General features: G+C 42.5%; 1 protein-coding gene across 8 annotated transcripts in view; it reads right to left on the bottom strand.

Moving 5' to 3' along the window:
- PLXNB2 (plexin B2) overlaps positions 1-16,609 on the bottom strand; it is a 261,514-nt gene that overhangs the window by 48,808 nt on the left and 196,097 nt on the right. For all 8 annotated transcript variants that reach the window (XM_074592825.1, XM_074592361.1, XM_074592723.1 and 5 more), the window contains 6 exons: positions 16,469-16,571; positions 15,894-15,995; positions 9,040-9,132; positions 7,776-7,863; positions 3,297-3,469; positions 875-1,023 (listed from right to left, as the gene is read on the bottom strand). In XM_074592825.1, the coding sequence (XP_074448926.1) occupies positions 875-1,023; positions 3,297-3,469; positions 7,776-7,863; positions 9,040-9,132; positions 15,894-15,995; positions 16,469-16,571 (708 nt within the window). The remainder of the gene's footprint in view (positions 1-874; positions 1,024-3,296; positions 3,470-7,775; positions 7,864-9,039; positions 9,133-15,893; positions 15,996-16,468; positions 16,572-16,609) is intronic.

Consider the following 16,609-nt stretch of genomic DNA (forward strand, 5'->3'; position numbering starts at 1 on the left):
ATTTGGGAAGCAGTAAGAGATATACAGCTATACACACATCTTTAAATCCTAGGGACTTGGGAAGCTTCTAAATGCCTGATCCACAAACTGACTAAAGCTAAACATTTTTCAAAAGCTAAAAACTCACTTAGGTATCTTCAAAATCCCTTTCAAAACACACCACAGAAACAGCAAGATGTCACTGTATTACACTTTATCTGAAGGGAAAGAAAGCCAAGGTTGATGCTCGATTACTACATAATCTGTAGTAAACACCTCACCACCTAGAAGAATTTAGGCACTTCGTTTTAATTTTTGACACTGCTTAAGAGTGTGACAAGTAATCCACAAAACATCTACCAACCTGCTTAGGCAATTCAACATCCATGGACTTGTTGGCTCTGCAATGAAACTTAGTCATCTAAAGCCGAACCCAAGCTCCGGGCTCCCTCCCTGCCCCCAGGAAACTTTGTGGCTGGACTAAACCAAAAAGATGTAAGCTTCCTCTTGCTTTGCCTACTTTCCCGTAAATCTTGTGTGCTTGGCTGCACTGTGCTTCAGATTTAGCAAAGATTTTAATGACTAGATGCACACCTATGATGCCTTTAATTTCAAAACAAATAAATAGCCTTGAGATATCTGCAGTAATAGTTTATGAAAGCTTTTCAAAAAAATAAGGAAAAAATCAGAAGCAGGATGTTACTACGCTATTGTAAATTTGTTGCTGTATTAGAATCTATAACAATTTTAAGTAGACTCAGAAATATTGCAGGTATATAGCACCAGTTCTTTCTTCTATTGATAATCCTGTATAACCACAGGAAGATCTTCTCCTGAAAATGCACAGAAGTTCCTTTTTTCTTCTAAAATCTTGTGAAAAATATCCAACAATTACCTTGTGGAAACAGAGTAGAATTCCTCTTTGAAAAGACATTCCTCATCTGCCACTGTTATATTTTTTACATCTGCTGCTTTTATTCCCAAATTAGATCCCATTATGGTCAAAAGAATTCCACCACTTAGTGGTCCAGTTTTTGGCTCAATCTGTGTTTGCAGGAGGGAAAGGAAAAAAAAAAGCAAAATTAAATACTGCAGTGACCATGTTGCTCTTCCATATTACTTAAAGCTACTTTGACTTACCTGCACTTGAAATGCAAAAGATGTTTCTTGTCGGACCCCCACAAAAACAGGCTATGAAACTTTTTAATGTTAATTAATCATTTGCTAGCTCAGAACCAGTATTCATCAGCTGCGGATTTTGTGTCTCCTGTGGCAGACTGTTACGTACAAAACTCTTGCCTCGTCTTTACTCTGTTTTAAGTTTGCTCCCTCCACTAAAGCACCGTGACTTTGAAAAGCCAATGGATGGGGCTCCTCTCGCAATCATTCCACAGAGCTTTTCCAGCATTTTTTTGCCATGATTTTCTCCCTTTAGGTTCACATCAGAACAGAGCACCTTCCTAACACACGGTGCTGCCCCACATAGTGTCTTCAAAAGTTCCCCTAGTCCCCTGATCTTCCACACTGCATCAAATGGTAGGATGCTGCAGTACATGGGCTGATGCTAATTAAATAATTTGCAATTAAAATCAGGACTGAGAAAATCCTGCTGTTGCAGTGGACTTCTCAGGTTGAAATATGGCCTGAGCAGGCATTTGAATTCTGAATATTTGCTGGGAGACTAACCTGCTTTCCTATTTGGAGCACCTCCAGCAAGACCTTTCCAGGTCTTCAGCTTTGGAGGGCTGCAAGTTTACCATCAAGAAGAGGGAGGTTGCACAGTCCCAAATGCAGTAATTGGAAGCCAAACATATACAGTTTCTGAAATTCCGGACTTTAATGTCTGCTCCATCAAAATCACAGTTTCTTAGATCTAAGCAAGTCTGAGCACAGAGACATGGCTGGTGCTGCCTGCTGCCCAGCAGAATCACTCGCTCTGCTCTTCCACTGGTTCAACTTCCTAAAACTTCTGCCCACTGACCATCCCTTTGCGCTCAACCCACAAATCAACTAGCTGAAAAATGACTCAACGGTTTGTGCAAATGTTTCCAAATATTTTGCCCAAATCTGAAGCTAACAAAGGCTTTGAAAAAACCAAACATTTCAGTATCCAGTATTTAATCCACAATCACTTACAAACAGTATCCCAGGTGAAAACACTTTTATTTTTCTTAATTTTCCTTTTCCTTCCTACTTAAATCATCATTATCTGGGAACAGCTATCACACAAGTATTCTTCGCCACACTTTCTGTTGAGATTTCAGGGTATTTGCTTTCCTTGGCAGACTTCAACTGTTTACCTGCCATTTCTTCTTAGACACACCATCATGGCCAACCTCGTCCAGCATCTGCTGGTCTGCCTGTACCCACACCGCACCTCGAACTGCGCAGCCTCAGGATATTCAGCATCTCTACCAGTTTGAGCCATAGGATTTGGAATTACAGAGTTCTGTCTTATTTGAGTGAAACATCCCTGTTACAGCTCTCGGTCTCTGTCACACAGTTACCACATTTTGTGACAGCTTGGGATATGTTCTCATCAAACGCCGTGTCTGAGTTTCAAAGTACTGATATCACTGTTGCAGCAATTTGGATATGCCCAGTGGAAGTACATATCACTCTTTTCTTGGCAATTATGCCCAGAAAAACAGCATTTGGCTTGTAGCTGAAAAGGACAAGGATTTACCACTTCTTGCTTTGGCTACTGGTCCACCAAGGTGGACAACACTCTTCCCTCACCCTGGGTGAATACTCCAACCGCAGAGTAAGTCAGGGGTGCACATTTGGCCTCTCTGACTTCTTACATTCGACTTCTGCTGCCTTGGGTTTGATTCCGGTGTGGACTGGAAAATATCACTGACACCTGCAAAACACATGGTAGTGCAGAAACAACCTGCTCCCTTATTAAATACTATTTAAAAGTCTAGTTTGAAGCCTGTTAATGAGCCTGCTAACTGCTTGTAGTTCCAGGAGCAGTGAACCTCTCTAACAGACTTATTTCAGGACTTCAGAGAGAAGAAAAATTCATGTTAATTCCCAAGAACCAAGTGCCACATTTAAGCTTACACTGCTAGGCTGGCTTCTAGCACAGAGAGGACAGGGCTTGAAAAACAAGGACTCTCAAAGACTCCATTCAGTCTCTTATTTTGAGTCTTTACAAATCTCTCACACACATCGCTACTGGCATTATTTCCTTGCAGCTATTTCAGAGGCTTACTTAACACCCTTGGAAAGAAACTGCCTTTCAGTATGAGCTTGCTTGGATGCTTTCTCCTGAAAAATAATACACTGGTGGGGTGAGAAAAAAGCAATCTTACGCGAGTGATTTCTGGATGAGGACACGTGTCGGTGGGAGGAGCGTGACAGAGTTTTTCATAAACGCACTTGCTGGGTTTGCCATCTTCTTCACACCAGACGCACTTATAGTCGTGATGGGCCGCGAGGCATAAGCTGCAGTCACTTCGTCCATAAGAGCAGTTGTACAGAGTCACTGAAATATGAACGGTAAATGCACTTAGACATTTTCCTCTGTTTTAAGGATATTCAGTATACTAAAGGAAGGAAAACTAACCCTATGTACAAAGCCTACCCGTTGCTCAGTTGAGTCGTGTGAAGAATACACACGCTCTGCACTAAACCCCTGAATGATGCTGAGAGAAAACTGTATTTTTCCCTGTATGGGAAAACCCGAAATCTGTCCATGTGCGCAGTATGAATAAACTATCAAATAGAACCCAAACGCATTTTTGTCATGCCGGCATTGTGAAAATGTTTAAGTACAAAGTTCTTTCTTTGCCTGTCCTCAATGAACCTGCCTATACAAGTGCTCAAAGAGTAGCCCAAAGAAACAGGTCCTCCTGGTGTACCAGGAGTAAAGACGTGGAAGGGTATAAACTCTGCATGGCTGTTGGTAGGGACAGATATCAGCTGGCATGGGACTGCTGCCAGCTGCGTATTTAGAGGAAGAGAGCTGCCTTTGTTGGCCGTTTCCAGGGCATTTGGACCTTTGCACAATCATCGCTAAAGCCTGAACCGAAAAGAAAGTTAACATTTAATGAAGTGCTATCCTTTGTTCAAGTTAATACCTCTTCGTTTCTCCACTCTTCTCTGTTTTCTTGCCTTTGTTTTCACTTTTGTCTTGAATTGCCGTCCTGATGTACGCCTTATTCCTTCTGTAGTGGAGTTTAATTCTAGTTTTTCTGAGCCAAGAAATCAGGTCTGACAGTCATGCCCCTCTTACTGATGAACCATGCACCAACTGTCCCAGACACTAACCATGTTTTGGCCCCCATCAATCTCTAGCATGATGCACAGTCACTGAACAAAATTAATTTTCCCAAATAGATGCAAAGCCTGGAGACATAGCTGGGTGGTTCAGCACCAGAAGGAAAGCCTGGGCTTGGAAGAAAACATTTGGAGATGCACTGGAGAGCTAGCCCAGAAGAAAACAGACTGAAAAGATGCCACGTGTTTCTCTAGGGAAAGCATGCAAGTTGCACAGATTACGCGGCGTGTGGGTGCTGTGCTTCCCTGGGAAGGTGAGCCAATTATCATAGAGGGGAACTTCTTACTCCCTCCTTTTCTGCTCCTTCCTTTCATCCCTGCTTCTCTCTATTTTTGCCTGCTCTTTTTTTCTGGCCACATAGCCTTACCCTCTGCCATCGAGGCTCTGGCACTTGTTGAGTCTTCTTGTAAATCAACTTAATTTACCAAAACAGCAGAAAACTATCGAGGTTTCCTCCTGTGCTCTTTCAAGAGTTAAACATGCTCACAGATGGGAGTGGGGGGTACAAGAGAGAGACTCAACATCTCCCCTTTCCAGTAGCTGTTTTATGTGCTCATTAAGTCTCAAGAAATGGTACCCTTCGTGACACTGGGTTTTTTTCAAAGGAGTTTCATCCTTAAAGATGCAGGAAGCAAAGCGAAGTAAACAGAGGCGACCAGATGTGGGCAAGAGAGACTATGATAAATCCTTTGAGACTGCATATGGTAAAGGCCATCAAAAATGTCTATTTAAAGAAAGCTTTTATTCTCAGAGAAGCAGGACTCTAGGAAGCACACCAGCAAAAGCACCATCCAGTGACTAACATTTCAATGCACTTGATATCTTCCTAGATAACAGCAGCAGCACTAGTTTTTAAATCCAATTCCAAGAGGCTACCATGTCAGATTCCTACTGAAATGAAAAAGTAAAATGAGAATGCTGGTTTTCCATTATTTTTCAGCAGTGCCATTATTCCCCTACCAGGCATGAACGATATTACAGATGCCCAAAACTTGACTACAGTCTCTCTGCCACTTGCATGAGAGCATACAACCACATAAGGGCAGTTTTTCTCTAAACGATGCATATTGAAAAACCTGGGCGTTCAGTTTCACAGCTCGTCTTTAGTAGAATAACACATTTTTATTCTTTCCCTTACACTGAGGAGTTAATGCAATGATGAAGGCTGGTTTTGACCCTTCTTAAATCTAATCAGAATATCCACTTGATTTCAAGTAGCTTTACCAGCCCAAACTCAGTCGAGACATCATTGGAGGTGTATGCAAAGCCCAGGGACTCTGGCATTTGTAAGAGTGAATCGATGAGAAAGAGCATCCATTTGATTCAACCCCTATCTTGAATTGTCAAGGAATCGATGAGCACAAAGCAGAAGTAGCATCATATACCGAGCACATCAATGCAGAAGTCACTGAGCAACAAATATAACCCAAGCAATATTTTAAACAATCTGCGTGTTAACTACTCGCTCCGTATGTTGGATGTGAACATAATGCTGGGGAAAAGCACCAGACTGACAGCCGCGGTATGCTGCTGTTTGCTTTTATAAGCAGAAGAGACGGTGCAGACAGCGGCAAGGAAAAGTTTCCTCATGTCTACGCTGAAAACTGCTTTCGCAGGAACCAGATTGCTTTCTTAATCCAGCACTCTGAAAGGCTGCTACTGCAGAGGGACTTGAGTGGGCAATATTGTTAAACAAATCTTCCCCTTGCCTTCCTAAACCCTGCATTTCCCACCCACGCCGCCCCATGGCTACCTGATACAACATGGGAACATGTTTCCTGGATTACTTTGTTACCCTGCCTCGGCTGGTCAGGGATTTTCATCCCATCCTTCAGTAAACAATGTCAGCGCTGCAACGCCTTGACGTCCCTCACATCCAATTGCATAAATGCAACGGAGAAAGCTACGGCCTTAAAGCATTAAACACTCCCCCTGTTCACTGATCAGCTCATTAAATGTACCAGCAGCAAGCCACTCATTAGATTCAGACTCTTATCCATCACCTTGAGATACCAGCTGTGAAATCATTGATAAAAAGGACAAAGGATAAAAGGGATATATGGGATTTCATACTGTTCAGAACCCCTGATGGCTAGAGATGTAAAAACGCTATCGTAACTTAGTATTCACTAAGTGTTATACAAAGAAAGGGTTCTTTCAGTGGCAGGTTCAAAGGTGCTTCTCAGCAGCAACCGTATACCCAAAGCCAATTCTTTTCAAGATGCATGAAAAACATTACGCTCCAGATTTCATATGGCAAGGAAATTTAAACGTAGGAGAGAATTTGGATTTAAAAAATCCTTTTTATAATAAAAAGAGACATTTGTTGATAATTTTTCAGTTCCCCTCTGGCAAGGGTTCTATATTTCAATTTGAATTATAACATTTCTTTAATAATTTAGCTACTTCTTTTTTTCTATGTTTTTCCGAGACTGGGAAGAAAGATGTTGGGAATATTTGGTCAAAATTCTGCAGTTTTAAACACCACATTCCTTTGGAATGGAAATTAGGACGGTGTGAGACTGTAATATAACCTCCCTGTATCATTCATGCCAGGTCCTCTTTTAAGTGCTTTCAACACTGCACACAGAGACATAGGGAAAATCTTCTAAAACGTACTGCTATGCTGCCAACAAGAAAGGGAAGAAATTTAAATATTGTACGGATGGAAAAATATGGTCTGAAGATTTAATCTGCAAGGGACGTTACTCAGGGGCAGTATTAGTTTTCCTGACACTGACTCATCACAAGTGTGTTGCCTCGCAGCTTTTGCAAGTTTATTCCTTAAAGTTCAGTCCAAAGAAGCGTAAGGTACGTCCCAGCTCCACCACCTGCACCACCGATTTTGATGGAGCTTCCTCACCACAGCTCAGGACCAGGCTCACAGACATAATTGCTTCATTGTTGTACATTGAAAGCAATAAAAATAAAGAAATAAGCAATTCATATTGAAGACCAAGTCTTTGTGCTATAAAACTTAATATACTTTTTGTTGCCATAGAAATAAATGAACAAAGTAATCAGCTGAAAGCACACTGTGTGTTGCTGATTGCCAGCAGACGTAAAGACTGCAGAACCTGTCTGAGCTGAGACCCAGCTGAAAGTTGAGATCTCAGGTGAAGTCCATACGTGTGGCAGTGAGAAGGATCCCCTTTCTGCTATTGGAGGGGGGAAGTTAATTTGGGAAGGGAAATGGTCACTGAAAAAACATAAATCAAACTACTTAAGTACATCTGAACTCTGAAGCTTCGCTATTAAGATCGCCCTTCAGAGCAAAAGCAAACTTGAAAATAATGGTAGCATATTTAAAACGGCCTTTAAAACATACAACACTGATGTTTAATTCATGAGTTTAGTATTAATAACTTTTGATCTGTCAGATTTAATTGTTTCACCTAAACCAGTAAAACCTACAAAGGTAACATTCTAATTCACATGACTCCAAATTATGAAGGAACAGATTTCTGTTTACTGTAATTAACCTCCCTTTAATCCTGTATTTCTTACTTACCCATCAGTTTGCTGTCAATCTTGACCTTATCTGTTCTTGTTCTTATGGATAAGTTAAGTTGTATGGTTTCATTTGCACTATAGGAGAACTGGAAAAGATGACACAATAGAGAGATTTATACCTTCATCTGGCAAGGTTAATTTCACGTGTTTTCTATGGTACTCAATTATTGGAGCTGTGAAGGTTTTAGAAACTGTCCCAAACCTTATGGTCTTTTTTTCATCTTGGCCAAATACACTTACAGAAAAATGTTTTAATGAACCTAATTCTTCACAATCGGAATTTTCAAGTATCAAGGGACAGCAATATCTGAATACCCGCTTTACATTAATTTAATTTACATTTGATTATAAGTATCCAAATAGCAAAGGTACTGTTCAGATTCAGTAAGTATAGCTGCTGACCCTGCTGAGTTCTCCCTTCCCACACCATCTGGCCCCATTACTTCTGTGGGCACGGCAGACTCGCACCACACGGAGGGGAAATCTCTTGCATCTTTTGCAGTGCAACCCCCTCGTTATAGCCAAAGCACAAGGTTCACATGCTCCAAGACATGAGCTTCTGCTCAGGTTGAAAGACAGCAGCAATAACAACCGGAGGGAAAGAAAAAGAGCAAAGAAAAATACAATGGCTTTATAAAGCAAATGCTTTGTGCTAGGCTTAAATGCTGCATAAATGCTAATCAGTTCTCAAAACTGCTCTGTTAGTAAGCTTATAAGACATAAAGGTTAAAGTCAGCATAAAATTTGTGATTCCAACTTTAGGCTTGGTAAATAGACTATTTTTTTGAATACCATTTCCTTTCTCTGTAAAATAAACCAGAGTGAAAGAAGCATAGCTAGTCAGTAGTTAAACAACAACATACTGTTGCCATTCCCATTTTTACAGATGTAAAATGGGAAAGATAATGAATCAGAGAGGGAAAGCTCTGAAACTCTCATGTTTTATCCTCACTGATTTCACCAGATTGCATAAAAAGTGAAGAATAAACAAGGAACAGTCCCGAATTCCTCCAGGAACAGTTTACTGAATCCATGGATTGCACAGATAAAGATATCAAGGAGAAGGATTGAGGGCTGAGGGGAGACCCCAGGAGCTCTGAATCAAAGCTGCTGCCTTTGACTGCTACTGCCAAAGGAGAATCTCCACAAGAGGTGACTTTCTTCTCTGAGGAAACCAATATTACCCCTATATTTCTGGACACATGTGGACACTGGAACTATAAGAACTATATTTGGTAGGTGAATCATATTTTTGCATTTACCTCTTTACTCATGAATGAAAATTTTCCTTCATCTGATTCATCAACAAGAGCTTCGAATTCAAATTGTCTGTTTCCAACCACAAATTTTTTATCCTGTGGAAGAGAAAAGTTCAGCTTAAAATTTGTACAGCATCATCAGGCGTAATAAAATATTGCCAGGCAATATCCTGGTCAGCACTGGAAGCAATATGACCGAATGGAGAAGGCTAACCAGTTAAAGTCATCTCCTGAAAACAAAGCAGTGAGACATCGAGCCAGCACAATCTGCTGCTTTGCTGCACCCTTCCAACATTGGTTAAAGGTGGAAGCACTAGAGCAGTACAAATAAAGCAAGAACATATCTAGCACTCCGTTTCAGGGAACAATAAAAAAAAGCCAAGAGATGTGAATCCTGGATGACTTCACACATCAGATGTGTTATTAGCAGAGCTGTGTGAGTTCTGCCCTTTAAGGTTTTCTCTGTAGGGATCCCGGGCAGAGCAGGAATTCAAGAATTATGTGAGAAACTGGAATGAACATCTCTCAGACCTTGCTGGCTTTGTTTCTCCTGCCTCACCACGACTCCAGCTGTGTTTGCACAGGATAATCTTTGATGGCAGCACTAGCTTAAGGGTATTCCTGCCTCCTAGATACCTTCTTCCCCCTCTCATCTCTCGAGGCCCTAAATCCACTCATTCCTGCCTTTAGGCTGCAGCACGTACTGACCTGCGCTGCACTGGCAAAACTCTCAGCTTGGTTGTTCTGTGACTCAGTTGAGGAACTGAGCTGGCTAAAAACCAAACACATCACCCCATGACACTGTTTCTGTGCTGGGTCATTCTTCTGCTCTGTCCCACAGCACAGCTGTGCAAACAGCTTTGCCAGAAGAACCAGAGAAAGAAATAAGTACCAAGGATATTTTCAGGCAGTATTGTTGGTAAATACTTATGAAATCAGAGCCCATTGGGGGACAAGACCACTTTTACCTTTTTAGAATCACAGAACACCCTGGGTTGGAAGGAACCTTCACAGATCTCCTAGTCCAACTCTGCTGCCATGGGCAGGGACACCTCCCACTAGACCAGGTTGCTCAAAGCCCCATCCAGCCTGGCCTTGAATACTTCCAGGGATGGGGCATCCACAACTTCTCTGGGCAACCTATTCCAGTGTCTCGCCACCCTCACAGTAAAGAATTTCTTTCTTATATCCAATCTAAATCCCCCCTCTTTCAGTTTAAAACCACTGTCTCTTGGCCTGTCATTACAGGCCCTGATAAAAAGTCTCTCTCTGTCTTTCTGATAAGCCCCCTTTATATATTGAAAGACCTCAAAGAGGTGTCCCCAGAGCCTTCTCTTCTCCAGGCAGAATAACCCTGGCTCTCTCAGCCTGTCCTTATAGGAGAGTGCTCCAGCCCTCTGATCATTTTTGTGGCCCTCCTCTGGACCCACTCCAACAAGTCCATATCTTTCCTGTGCTGTCAGCTCCAGAGCTGGATGCAATATTCCAGGTGGGGTCTCACCAGAGCAGAGTAGAGGGGCAGAAACACCTCCCTCAACCTGCTGGCCATGCTTCTTTTGATGCAGCCCCAGATACGAGTGGCCTTCTGGGCTGCAAGCACACATTGCTGGCTCATATCTAATTTTTCATCCACCAGTATCCCCAAGTCCTGCTCGGCAGGGCTACTCTCAATCCATTCACCCCCCAACCTGTCTTGATATTGGGGATTGCCCCGACCCAGGTACAGGACCTTGAACTTGGCCTTGTTCAACTTCTTGAGAACTTCACTTTGATGCCTTCTGTGGATGTAAGGAACTAGTCCCTGCTTTTGTCCAGAACGGCTTGGGTCTTGGAGTACATGGCAAAAAAATAATGGTTACTTGATTCCACTTTCCTGCTCCAAGGGTTAGTAAGTTGTCTCCTGCTGTCATCTAAGCCTCGTGTATGAGGATCTTTTCCTATTTATTTGTAGCTACTTCTTCAATGCTGGAATCACTGGTAACTCACGGGCCACTAGGTTTTATTTAATTAGTGCAGTGGAAACCTTTCCTATTGCACCTTCACTGTGACAGGTTGGGTAGCAGACACAAGAGCCCACCAAGGCTTGGGGCTGAAGAGGAGCACACACTTTAACCAGGTAAAGGGCCTGACTCCAGTCTCTGGGAGGTTTAGGGGAACAGACCTTTTACTTCTTCGTTACTGACTGAGCTCTGGAAAGCCTTTTCTGAAAGGTTAATAGCCCATTGTGCTTTACAGAAAACATCTACATACTCCAAGTTTTAAAGCACCTTACAAATCTCTTTTTTGAGGAACGCTGCCTTGCTTTGCCTACCCTACATTTCAATATATCATGTATTTTTCAAAAGCATTCAAATTCTGCTGCTGCTGCGTGAGGCTTTCCCACATGCTTAACAGAAGGCGCTGGGAGAGGAGGGGATTTTCGGTGTGCATGACAGCTGCCACCTGAAGTCAGGAGCTGCTATACCAGGCTCTCGAGCAGAAGGCTACAGAGCTCACATTCAACAGTCTGGGTGCAAGAGGAGACACGTAGCAAACACTGAGAAGTGGGTTACACATCGGACACACAGGACAAAGACAAATTCAAATGGGAAATTACTTTTAACGAAAATCTTTGGAGGGCTAATAGGCTTATCTTGATGCTGGTACATCTGTCTCTTCTACTGTGCCGATCTCTCAAGGACTCAGCTGGAGAATGCCTCTCAGAAGTCGCATGCAATATGACTGATCAGTACTAAACTCCCCTCTCACCCGCTTGTCCTGGATGAGGCTATTCCCAAGAGAACGATGACAGCTTGGATTTACTTAACCTTCCTACTGAAATTCTTTCAGAGGAAGGAGGGGAAGAAAAACAGCCAACAGTTTCTCCTCTTTTAGTCTATTTCCCTCCAGCAGAAGCCTTCATGAGGAGATTTATTCATTGTGCTGTAAGTGTTCACAAGTTAAGAGGTGCATACAAAAAGTGTGAGCTTATTCATAGAATCATAGAATCATAGGGTTGGAAGGGACCTCTGGAGATCATCTAGTCCAACCCCCCTGCCAGAGCAGGGTCACCTAGAGCAGGTTACACAGGAACACGTCCAGGTGGGTTTTGAATGTCTCCAGAGTTGGAGACTCCACCACCTCTCTGGGCACCCTGTTCCAGTGCTCTGCCACCCTCAAAGTAAAGAAGTTCCTCCTCATGTTTAGGTGGAACTTCCTATGTTCAAGTTTGTGCCCATTGCCTCTTGTCCTGTCCCCGGGCACCACTGAAAAGAGCCTGGCCCCATCCTCCTGACACCCACCCTTTAAGTATTTATAAGTGTTGATAAGGTCACCCCTCAGACGTCTTTTTTCCAGACTGAAGAGACCCAAATCCCTCAGCCTTTCCTCATAAGAGAGGTGTTCCAGTCCCCTAATCATCTTTGTAGCTCTCTGCTGCACCCTTTCCAGCAGTTCCCTGTCCCTCTTGAACCGGGGAGCCCAGAACTGGACACAGCACTCCAGGTGCGGCCTCACCAAGGCAGAGTAGAGGGGGAGGATGACCTCCCTTGACCTGCTGGCGACACTCTTCTTGATGCACCCCAGGATGCCATTGGCCTTCTTGGCCACAAGGGCACATTGCTGACTCATGGTCATCCTGTTGTCCACCAGGACTCCCAGGTCTCTTTCCACAGAGCTGCTCTCCAGCAGGTCAGCACCCAACCTGTACTGGTGCATGGGGTTGTTCCTCCCCAGGTGCAGCACCCTACGCTTGCCCTTGTTGAACTTCATAAGGTTTCTCTCTGCCCAGATCTCCAACCTGTCCAGGTCTCTCTGTATGGTGGCACAGCCTTCCGGTGTGTCAGCCACCCCACCCAGCTTGGTGTCATCAGCAAACTTGCTGAGGGTGCACTCTATCCCCTCATCCAGGTCATTGATGAATATATTGAACAGGACTGGACCCAGTACTGACCCCTGGGGAACACCACTCGTCACTGGTCTCCAACTAGACTCTGTGCCCCTAATCACAACCCTCTGAGCTCTATCTTTCAACCAGTTTTCAATCCACCCCACTGTCCATTCATCTAACCCACACTTCCTAAGCTTCCCTATGAGGATGCTGTGGGAGACCGTGTCAAACGCCTTGCTTAAGTCAAGGTAGACCACATCTACCGCCCTCCCCTCATCTATCCATCTAGTCATGCCATCGTAGAAGGCTATCAGATTAGTCAGACATGATTTCCCCTTGGTGAATCCATGCTGAGTACTTCTGATAGCACCTTTCCACCATTCTTCCACCCTCAGTTCTGCAATAGCAGTTTTGGAAGCCGTACACATCTCTTACTCACTGGGTAAGCCCAAATCTTCACTGCTAATCTCCACCTGGAAACAGAGATGCTTATATGCATAATATTGGCTAGTGCACTTAATCACCCATGATTGTGCATCGCCCCTTAAAGCAAAGCACTGATTAATCCAAGATATAGAGCTAGTAGTTCAAAGTGAACAACGAACATTCTTGCTTATCAACTTTTTCTAAGCAAGAATTTAGGCAACGAAAATAGGAGGAAAATGGATATATACCAATGTTCTAATCAATAAAGACCTTAAATGCGCTTACATCTGCGTGACTGCTACCTCCAAACACTCTGTAATGCCCAGCATATCTTGTGGCAATGCGGTCCCACATGAGAAACCACATGCTATTTTGCCCTTGGGCTGTGGGCCAACCCCTACAAAATATCCATCCATGGCTTCTCCTGACCTACCCTCCCCTCCATGAGATGTTTACCAAAGGCTGAGGGTAAGTTATGCCCTTGCTCAAATGAACTTTCAGTAACCAAAGTTATTGCTTCAGATAGCATGACCCCACAGGCACAGGTGCCTGTGCAATTACAACTGTTTCATGCCTTATTTGTCTGTTTTCACATGTTCTCAGAGGTCTGTGTATACAGCTGCAGTCACCCTGTGTGCCTATTTAAGTTCTGGCACTGAAGGCATTATTATTCTGGCTTAAAAATGCACCTCTGTACCAGGATATATGGGGCTGCTCCCATGACAGAGATGACGTTCCCACATGGCTCTCACCTAAGAAAAATTATTCTGACATCATTTCACACTCATTGCTCTCCAGCATCTTTCTAGCCTAGGGCCTATGCATTCATCTCGCTTCTTACAGAGACTTGAATTCCACGTAAGCCTTCCCAGTTCCAAGTTAAATAAATGCATACTAGGTCTGGTCTGAAGGCAAGCTGTTAAACACTGCTACCCATGACAAAGCATCCAACCCACAGGATGTGTCTGCCTTCGTAAAATAGAATTGATACCTCACAGAAAAAAAAAAAAGTGCAGGAGCATTTTTGTTCCCTTTTGTCTACTAGTAGTTCATAAAGATTAAAGTTCTCATTCACAGAATGCTAAACTAGATGAAGGAGTTTTTCGGTTCCTGCTGCTATTTCTCCTCCTTGGAGGAAAAGGGTCCTCTAGAAGTCAAATTCAGCACATCTACATTATGCATCTGCCCTGAACTTGTTCTCGAGAGAGAATAGGCTCTTTCACTTATATCAAAGAAGCAGGGAAAGATTTTCCTCTTGTGCAGAAAAACAGCTCTTCACAATGCTAAACAAACAAATGTGAGTAAATTCTCTGGAACACTTTTCCTTTTTTAGCAAAGGGAGCTGTGGCCTTTAGGTCTAGTGTTGTGTCCCACTTCTTGCACACAGCCAGCCATCCTACCAGGGACCTGTCCTGGCATCTCAGAGAACAGATCAAATTCACCAAATTGCTTTTTTTTTATTTACATATATTTTAAAGTCCTGAAGTGAAAATGTTAATTTTTGAACTTCTGTTTGTATAGCACTGCCTTGATATATGTGCATTGTAGTGATACACAGCAGGGTCTTCGTATGATTGTAGTGCTTGTGGGTTGCTTTTTACCTTCTCTGAATACCCTTCTTACACTGCTGCTCTCCAGACCTGCTTACCCTTTCCCATCCCTTGGCAGGCACAGCAGAGCTGATAGAAGGACTTTTGTAAGCTACACAGTACTTCAATTTGGCAAAGGGGAAAAAAAACAACTCAAAACCCAAGACCCTTCTTTCCCTTGATAGGTGGCTGGTAGACAAAGCAATCAATGCAATCTCCAGCGTATCTATCATTAATTTGCATTTACACAAAACAGCACAGAATCAAACAATAGAAACTAAGAACAAGACTAAGAACTAAGAAGTGGTTTTTAAGCTTCGTTTTTATCAAACTAACAACAACATTTTATGCATTATCTAGGTTATAAAGCAATTAAAAGCTTGGAGTCAAACTCTGGCTTCTTAGAAGCTTTGTAATTTACTTTCTGGAAGCAAGTACTGAGAAAGAGAAGCCTTTGCTAGAGCTGAGAACATACCTGATCTTCTGGTTTGATGGTCACACACACACACAAAGCCCCCCCCAAAAGATTGTTTCATCCAAAATAAGAAACATTTAATTTCTGAGTGCATTTTTTTGTTTGAAAAGTGAAAACTGAAGTAAGCACACAAGTGATGTCATTCTAAACCAAAAAAGAGTATTTAATTAGAAAAAAGATATGAAACATTCACAATTCTCCTCTCATTTCATTAGATGAAAAATAATTGTCAAGTGTTTCAGTAGGTCCAACTTACATTCTTGAAAAAAGACCCATATCTAGTAGCTAAGATATCCTGTCCAGCTCTGATTCCGTCTTGGTGATGACTCTACCACAGCAACCAATACTATATCAAACTTGAATGTGTAGCTTTCTGCCTTCTTTAAATACAGTTATGAGCAGGTTCTCCAAGGAACACAAACTAATGCTTCAGTTTAGGGATATGGCCGCAGTTTAAGTGGAATTCAAATGACAGCTAGCTTTGAATTAATATTCTTACCCGATAATAAGCTAGATGTCTTCCCTCAAAATACACCATTGTTCGGTACTCCATAGGTATTATTGGAGGGTTAGGGTTTAGAAACTGCGGGCATTCTTCTTCCTAGGGAGAGAAACATTTTATACGTTATTCCAAGTAAAAAGTCTTATCACAACAAGCTCCGATGTCCTTCGGACAATGGAATGATTGTTCTGAAGAACTTCATGCTTAAAATACAGTGACAGATTTGATTACACCCTTTCAAATTAGACATGCTAAAAATGACTGCAGCATATGTCAAAGCTGTGGGTGATTATCTTTCCCAGCCTTGAAATCTCGTTCCTCCCATTGAAGCAAAATAGTAAAAGGAACAAAAATATCCTTTCAGGAGTTATTCAGTCTCACTGCCCCTCCTCAATCACACCCTTAAATTCCCACCCCCGCACTGTCACTAAAAAAAAAAATTCTTACACTTCTGGAGTTAACTTCAGCATCATTTTTAAATCCCTCATTCAACCAACTGATATGAGAGCAAAAGCAAATAAAATATTGAAGTGTTCTAATAAAAAACTAATAATCTTATTTTTAAACATTACCATATTTTGTTTAATCACATCCTGTACTGAAGAGGACTCTTCACAGATATGTCTCTTCCAGTCCCACTGGCAATTCCATCTATTGCTTGCACAAGAATAGCACCTACAAATATAACATGATAGTCATGACAAACTGTCAGG

This window comes from Larus michahellis, chromosome 1 (genome assembly GCF_964199755.1).
Source record: "Larus michahellis chromosome 1, bLarMic1.1, whole genome shotgun sequence".
NCBI lineage: Eukaryota > Metazoa > Chordata > Aves > Charadriiformes > Laridae > Larus > Larus michahellis.